At 62.5% G+C, this 7,631-nt stretch overlaps 1 protein-coding gene across 2 annotated transcripts; it reads right to left on the reverse strand.

Moving 5' to 3' along the window:
* Positions 1 to 2,024: 2,024 nt before the first annotated feature.
* SCN4B (sodium voltage-gated channel beta subunit 4) lies at positions 2,025 to 7,631 on the reverse strand. 2 transcript variants are annotated; one of them, XM_053963360.1, is made up of 6 exons: positions 7,534 to 7,548; positions 7,057 to 7,327; positions 3,741 to 3,904; positions 2,843 to 3,068; positions 2,498 to 2,627; positions 2,025 to 2,402 (listed from the first exon to the last, which is right to left on the reverse strand). In XM_053963360.1, the coding sequence occupies exons 2-6, from the start codon at positions 7,106 to 7,108 to the stop codon at positions 2,309 to 2,311; spliced, it is 666 nt and encodes a 221-aa protein (XP_053819335.1). In that variant the 5' UTR covers positions 7,109 to 7,327; positions 7,534 to 7,548; the 3' UTR covers positions 2,025 to 2,308. The 2 variants fall into 2 exon arrangements, with proteins under 2 accessions (XP_053819335.1, XP_053819334.1); XM_053963359.1 differs by lacking the exon at positions 7,057 to 7,327 and having other exon boundaries at positions 7,534 to 7,631.

The raw sequence follows: 7,631 nt of genomic DNA on the forward strand, positions 1-7,631 counted from the left end.
CTCAGCCTCCCAAGCTTAGGGTTATTCTTACTCATCCCCCCCACCCAGACCTAAACAGACACCCACAGCAACCCCAAACCACGGCGAGTTTCTCTAGTAAACGTAAACTTTATTTCATTCAAGGCAAAGCTAACTAAACCTCTACAGTGCAAAGATGTGCTTTAAGTCATCACCCAGCCCGGCGCACACACCCCCTGTGCTTACACGCGGGTTCCTCCCACGCAGCTTCACGTGTGCTTGGACACACGTGTCTGTGGCAGCACAGAGCGCCCTCCCCGAAATGCCTCTGCAGCCCCCGCAAAGCCCCGGTGACAGCAGGGACCCCGCCGGTGCTGGCACAAGCCCCCGGGGCAGCCCGCTCCCCCGGAGCCCCCGGTGCACACGGGGTTGCATCCCTAGAACTGCTCGTGTGGCCGTGTCCCACCAAGCCAGAGGAGTAATCCATGCATAGTGCAGCATTGCATATCCGGCAGGAAGTGGAGCCGCGTCCACGCGCCGGCTAAAAAAAGGCCAACAGGTTAGGACAGCTAAAAATAGTCTTTAAAAAACTCCCCTCCTCGCCTCACTGTCCTCCCCCGCGGGAGGGCTCCTCCAAGGACGGGCCAGGGGTCTCTCGGGGTGACTGGGAGGTCTCAGGCCTCCTCCCGGGCTCTCGCAGGTGGCGGTGGCGTGTCACAACACCTGGCACCAGAGCGCCTTCCACCCCGGGGCGGTGGCAGAGCCTGCAGGGCGCCTCACGCCTCCTGACAGGTAGCCCAGACTCACTGTCCCCAGCTTACAGCGGGGACACTGAGGCACAGAGAGCTCAAGTGATTGGTCTGAGGGTCCCTCAGAGAGAGGGTCAGGATCCTGACTCCCACTTGCCTGTCTTATCAACAGCCAAGGGAACCCGCCTGGGGCCAGGTGCCAGTACCTGTCCCCTGTTCCAAGCGCACGGCCCTGCTCCAGTGGGTGCCCCCGGGCCCAGCCCGGGGTGACCAGCCCACTGTGCACCAGCATCTCCAGAGAAAGCAGCACCCAGCCTTTCCTTGTCACCTTGGCCACCAAATCATTGCCTACCTCCCACTCCAGCACCTCTGCCAGGGCACAAGCCCCCACAGCAAGCCAAGGCTCAGCTGTGAATCCCAATTTACTGTGGGGACAGGGGAGCTGTCTGTCCTGCAACTTCACTGTCAGACACCCACAAATTGGAGAAATAGGGAACAAATCACATTTTAAAGGAAATTGTCAACCTCGGATGTAGCCCGCTCACTTTGTGTCTCACATCCTTGTGAGTCCACTCACAGAGCCCCCCAGGCTTCCTGCAGCACCCCTCATCCCAGAGCACTTCACCGTCATAGCCAAGGAAACCTCACACCCACCCCGTGAGGTAGAGCAGTATTTTTGTCCCCATTTTACAGATGGGGAAACTGAGGCATGGAGAGGCAGAGCAACTTGCCCAGGGTTGCCCAGCAGGCCGGTGGCACAGCCCCAGCCTGGCTCCCCTCGCCAGGGCTGGGCTGAGCTCCCTCCCTGACACGGGGGAAGGGAAACGCAATTGGCTGCTTTCCCCCTGGAATCTCGTACAAAAACATCCAGGTAACGAGTTCAGCCTTGGCACCAGCATCAAAAGCATCGCTGCTCCGAGTGCCGAGCTCCAGAGAGAGGGGAGGGGGCAGCACAAAGCCAGGGAGCGCCCCCGGGATGGCTGCCTGGGGAGAAGCCCCCCTGCTCCCAGGGATGGCTCTGGGACACGGCCACCTCCCCAGCCCTGCTGTGGGGGGGACCGAGGCACAGCCAGGGGCCTGTCACTGATTTGGTTCTCCAGTGTGCTTATCACAGCCCTGCTTCCTCCCATCCTCCTGCGCCACTCCATCTGCACGGCCGGCTCTGAGCATCCTTGCCCTGCTCCAGAAACCTTCTGGGTGCAGCAGCAGCTCCCAGCCACCCCAGCTCAGCACCCAGAGGGCCACCCCACCCTCCACCCTCCGGGCACGCCGGGACCCCCGGTGCCCAGCACCCGGCCCCAGGCACGGCACCCACCCGGCCCCTGCCCTGCCCTGCCTGCCCGGCACCCTCTTGCCTGTGCTCAGAGCCGAGCCGGCGGCTCCCTGTGCCCCAGCAGCCTCCCAGTCTGAGTCCGCGAGAAGCTCCCAGTCCCCCCAGCAGCCGCAGCCTTGTCCGAGAAGCAGTGCAGGTTGCAGGCACGTGTGTAATAGAAACATGTCTCAAGCGCTGGCAGTTCGGAAAGAAAACAAAAGGGGAAGGCTCGTCCCGTGCCCGGGCTCCCGCGGCGGGGCAAGGCGGGCGCGGGGCGCCGCTGCTTCGTTCATGCCTTTGGTGGTGCTTTTTGTTCCGCCTTGGAGCCGGCCAGGCCGTTCTCGGTGTTGTCGTTCCCTGACGAGCTCACCAGACACTCCTTCCTGCACAGGGAGAGCGCACGGGCAGCTGGCAGCCCCCCCCCCCCCCGAGCCCGGCCCCGCTCACCCCGGCCCCACGGCAGCACCCCCGCACTCACTTCCCATCCTGCGTCTTCTTGATGATGAACAGGACCACCCTCTTGATGAGCATGAAGAGGATGAGGAGGCCGATGAGCCCCCCCACCACGCCCACGATGATGAGTGTCACAGTGTTGTCCGTCTCCACCACTGCGGGAGAGAAGGTGCTGAGGGGGCTCCTGAGGGGAGCGGGGAGCTCCCAGCTGCACATCCCACCCCAAAAACCCATAACCCCCTCCACCCGAGGCTTCCAGGCGCGCCAACCACCTCCGTGCACCACCACAAGAGCGAAGCAAGGAGCCTGTCACCGTGTGTGGGCATTTCCACCAGCCCAGGGCCACCCCAGTGCCCTGGCCAGCACTCACTCTTATGGACCACGGTGAGGAAGATGGTGGCGTTGTGCTGGGCGTTCCTCTCCTTGGGGTTCTTGACGTGGCAGGTGTACTTGCCAGCATCGCTGAACTCCACGCTGTTCAGCACGATGGAGATGTTGTTTTCCTTCTTGGTGGTGGAGCCGACAAACTCCACCCGCGGGTTGTGCCAGATGAGGGTGGGCTCCGTGGCTTTGTTCTTTATCTTGCCGTGGTAAATCTGCAGAGGCAGGGGGGCAGGAGCATCCGCGTGAGGGGGAGGCTCACGCTCTCCTGATGGTGGCCCGGCTCAGCTCTGCACACACAGGCACCCCAAATGTCCCACCAAATGTCCCATTTCACCCCGTTAAACCAGGAATGGCCATGGAGAGGAACCTGATGCTCATCCTGCTGGGAAGCAGCAGATCCGACCTGCCCTGAAGAGATGGAACAGACAGTGCAAAAAATGGGAGATCTCCAGAGAAAGTGAGCTCCTGGCTGGCCAGAACTGCTCCAAACCAGCCCTCCTGCTGAGGAATTGAGGAGCCAAATATTCCCAGCAGGAAGCAAATCTATACAGAACCTTTCATATTTCAAAGCAAGCGAAGGAGGAGGAAATGAACCATATTTTGCCCTAAGCGCAGATTTGCACCTGAACAGCCAATTTATGAAAATAAATGAGCCTGTGGGCAGCAGCAAATCTAGAACAGCTTTGTGCCAAAAGCACGATGTTCTAGGGTATCTAAGTCACCCCATTGGCACAGCCTTGTCCTCCCCAGAGCTGGTGACACAGAGAGAAGGACATCCTGCACGAGGAGAAAGAGAACTGCAAGAACTGCAGTGCTGAGCTGCGCTGGGGAAGCACAACAGGACCTGCCAGGAAAGCAGAGGCGGAGCCCTGAGAGCCACTCACCAGCTCTGTTGAGTTGAAATACCATGTGAAGATCAGGTCCTGGAAGCCTATGCAGGTGGAGAAGACACAGGGCAGCAGGACATTGGAGTTATTCAGAGCCGTCACCGTGTTGGTCTTCCCCACCGACACCTCCAAGGCGAAGGCGATGGCGAAGATGTGCAAACCTGGCAGGGAGAGGGGAGGGGAGAGTGAGGCCAAGGCTTTGTCACCCCTCGTCCCCTTTGGCATACCAGGCTGCCACGGCAGGAGCAAAGGCGCCTGTCCCCAGCCCTAGAATGGCTCGGTGACAGAGGGCCCTGCAGGGAGTGGGGCTGGCTCACCCGCAGAGACAGCGCGGCTTCAAAGGGAACCAGAATATCCCCACGAAGCAAGCGTGCAAATGAGAGCCCTGATTTGCATGTTATCCACAGGCCTCCAGCTAGACCTTAAAGGGGGAGAAAAAAAGCCAAAGGCGAAGCAGAGCTCTGTTCTTCAGGCGGGAGCTGGAGCAGTAATTAGCGTGGCTGTCCTGGCCGCCTGCCACCCGCTCGCCCTCCAGCAGCCCTGCCCTGCCCTCCGGAGCAGCCCCCTCACTCCCAGCAGCGAGAGCTCCCTCCCGAGCTGCCAATGACCTTCAAGCTGCAGGATGCAGCTCTCCCACTCCTCGGCTCCCCGTGAGCAGGGAGAGAGGAGCAGGGAGAGAGTAGCAGGTAGGAGCCCAGCTGCAGGTGAGCACTCCTGGGGTGCAGGGACTGGCATTGCACTGGGCTGGGCCACCACTGTCCCCACAGATCCTTTCTGGGAGCACAAGGATGCTCTGGTCCCGGCCAGAGGAGCAGTCCTGCTCCTCATCCCCACCCCAGCACTGCCCCATCCCGTTTGTGTCATGTGGCATGGCTAAGATGTGCCACGGCCCAGCAAAGCGCTGTCCTCCCCTTTCCCAGACCTCAGCCACCCCTGCAGAGCTTTCCCTGGGCACAAAATCCAGGGGACACAGCTTTTCCCATGGCTACAAGGCGATCCCACAGCTGCCCCAACACCTTAACTCGGTCACGCTGCCCTCAGTCTGGGATTCGCCTCTCTCTGCAGCCGCCTCAGCTGCTGATTTATTCTCCCACACAAGCCGGTGCTAACAACTCCCCAGGCACGTCGCAGCCGGAGCCAAGCCCGAGAGCCCTGCATCCTGGGCTCCGGGCCCTGCTGCAGTGCTGCATTGCAAGCACTGCAGGCGAGGAGTTATTTAACTTTACACAGAAGCACTCCTCATTTTGCTCGAGAGGCTGGAGCTAACGCCAGGGAGTGGTTCCCGGCAGATGGAATCTCCTGCAGCTCTCAGGCTCCTAGAGCAGCCCTGGGGATGCTACAGAGGGGACTTCACAGGCAGGAGTGTCCCAGGGGACAGGAGCTGTCCCTCTGGAGCAGGAGTTGGCAGAGGGATGCCTGGCTCTGCAGGTTCGTCTGAGCCTGCAGCGTGCTGCAAGCGGACACTCACAGGAAAGATGATTCCTTGCAGCTTGCAACACTTTAAAACCTGTCTGCCACCCTGAGAATGTAATCTGAATTGGACGTGTGGGGTAAATCGAGGCTGACCTTGTTCCTGTCATCCTGGGCTCTCAGGAAGACACAATTAATATGTTACCACTAAATAAATAAAGCACCAAGGAAAACACGCTGGGGGAGCACTGACTGAACCTGCCACACATCAGCTCTCCGTGCTGCTTTTCCAAACCCTCCCAAAGCTGCTGCACTTTGCACCACCAGGCCCCCAACGTTCAGGGCCACTCCCCTGGGGGCTCCAGGCTCCCTCCCATGCCTGCAGGCACCAGCGTTTCCCAGGGAAGCGGGGAGCAGCCACTCCTGCTGCTGCCAGAGCCTTGGCCGCCTGCGCTTTGCTCCTGCAGAGGGAGAGGCCCCCACAGCGAGGGGGCTCGCGGAGCACTGTGCTCACCCCGGACTGCCATCTGTGGGAAAGCTGCTCTAGAGAAACTTTCACTGCCCATAAAATTCAGCGTGACATCCTGGCGCAGGCAGCAAGCCATGGCTGGCAGGCTGGCCGGGCTCCTCTCCAGCGGGGTTCAAAGAGAGGAGCTCCTTGGGCTGCCCGGTGTGCTCCGGGACAGGACCCGCCGCCCTCTCCTCTCTTCTCTCCTCTCCTCTCCTCTCCTCTCCTCTCCTCTCCTCTCCTCTCCTCTCCTCTCCTCTCCTCTCCTCTCCTCTCCTCTCCTCTCCTCTCCTCTCCTCTCCTCTCCTCTCCTCTCCTCTCCTCTCCTCTCCTCTCCTCTCCTCTCCTCTCCTCTCCTCTCCTCTCCTCTCCTCTCCTCTCCTCTCCTCTCCTCTCCTCTCCTCTCCTCTCCTCTCCTCTCCTCTCCTCTCCTCTCCTCTCCTCTCCTCTCCTCTCCTCTCCTCTCCTCTCCTCTCCTCTCCTCTCCTCTCCTCTCCTCTCCTCTCCTCTCCTCTCCTCTCCTCTCCTCTCCTCTCCTCTCCTCTCCTCTCCTCTCCTCTCCTCTCCTCTCCTCTCCTCTCCTCTCCTCTCCTCTCCTCTCTCCTCTCCTCTCCTCTCCTCTCCTCTCCTCTCCTCTCCTCTCCTCTCCTCTCCTCTCCTCTCCTCTCCTCTCCTCTCCTCTCCTCTCCTCTCCTCTCCTCTCCTCTCCTCTCCTCTCCTCTCCTCTCCTCTGGTAGGGGCTGTGCCGTGGCTCCGTGCTGCAGCCGGAGCCCGCTGCCGCTCCCTGCGGAGCACGGCATCCCCGGAACCCACAGACACAGAGAGACCCGCCCTGCACTCCCCTGCCCACCGCCCTCTCCAGCTCCCAGCCCACCTGAGCGACCTGTGGGACCAGGTTCCCACCTCCACGTCCTGGACCCCAGACCCCTGAGTGGTCTCAAGCATCTCCGAGTCTCTGCTACCGCCCCGCTGCCAGCTCAGGTGCTGGCACCCAAATCTTGCCGGGGGTCAGGTACTTACATGCTTTTTTGTGTCTCCAGCATCCTTTAACTTAAGAACTTTGCCCTCTAAAACGCCTCCCACGGGAGTGCCCCAGCAGCAAGCGCTGCACAGCCAGCCCGAGTTCCAGGCTGACACGAGGATGACCCACGGGAGCAGGAGTGCGGCGGGTGCGTGAGGCTGATGCAGCTGGCTGGAGCCTGCCCCAGGTGTGCAGTGGGGAGGGAACGGCTGCCAGCCCCTCCCTGCACCCTGTGGCGGGGGATCTCGGGCATCCCTGGCCACGGGGCTGGGCATCATGCTCCAAGCAGCGGCCCTGCAGCGCGGGTCTGTCCCCGCGCCGGGGACAAGCACATGCGAACGGTCGTTGTACCAAACGAACTGTAAGACAATGACCTGTCGGCGGGCGTGCTGGCGCTGAAGCAGTGCACGGCCTCCCCGCGGCCATCCCCCGGTCCCGGGCAGGCAGGCAGCGCGGTCCCCGCTCGCCGGGCAGCGCAGGAGCGGGGCAAAGCGGGGTGCAGCCGCAGTGCTCGCAGGAGAAGCGTTGGCCGCGGGAGCGCCGGTGCGGGCAGGGCAGGGGCTGGAGCCGGGACTTCGGAGCTGGGGCTCGGCTGCGAAGTCACCTTGGCCAAGTGACTTATCCCCGGCGCTCCGGACCGTCCGTCTGCAGAGCGGAGAGCGGCGTTAGCGCCCGCGGGCGGCATCCCCGGGCGCGGCGGGCGGGGCGCAGGGGATGGGTGCGGAGCGGGGACCCCCGCCCCGGGCTGCCGCGGGTCCCCGGGGCAGGGTCCCCGCCGGGGAGCCGGGGTGGGGGGACACAGGACGCGGGCGGTACCCGGAGGGGTCCCCGCAGCCCTCGGCGCCCCTTACCCAGGAGCGCGGCCAGCAGGCGCGGCGCGGCGCGGCGGCGAGCGGCGGGCGAGCCCGGGGCCATGGCTGCAGCGCGGGGCGGCGCGGAGCGGAGCGGA

The sequence above is a fragment of the Vidua chalybeata genome, chromosome 23 (assembly GCF_026979565.1).
Source record: "Vidua chalybeata isolate OUT-0048 chromosome 23, bVidCha1 merged haplotype, whole genome shotgun sequence".
NCBI classification, from domain to species: domain Eukaryota; kingdom Metazoa; phylum Chordata; class Aves; order Passeriformes; family Viduidae; genus Vidua; species Vidua chalybeata.

Excerpts from the sequence above, each read along its gene's own strand:
- SCN4B (XM_053963359.1), bottom strand. The coding sequence starts at position 7,597 with ATGGCCCCGGGCTCGCCCGCCGCTCGCCGCCGCGCCGCGCCGCGCCTG. Across the intron at positions 3,905-7,533 it reads CCTGCTGGCCGCGCTCCTGG|GTTTGCACATCTTCGCCATC; the intron begins GTAAGGGGCGCC and ends TCTCCCTGCCAG. Across the intron at positions 3,069-3,740 it reads ATTTCAACTCAACAGAGCTG|ATTTACCACGGCAAGATAAA; the intron begins GTGAGTGGCTCT and ends CTGCCTCTGCAG.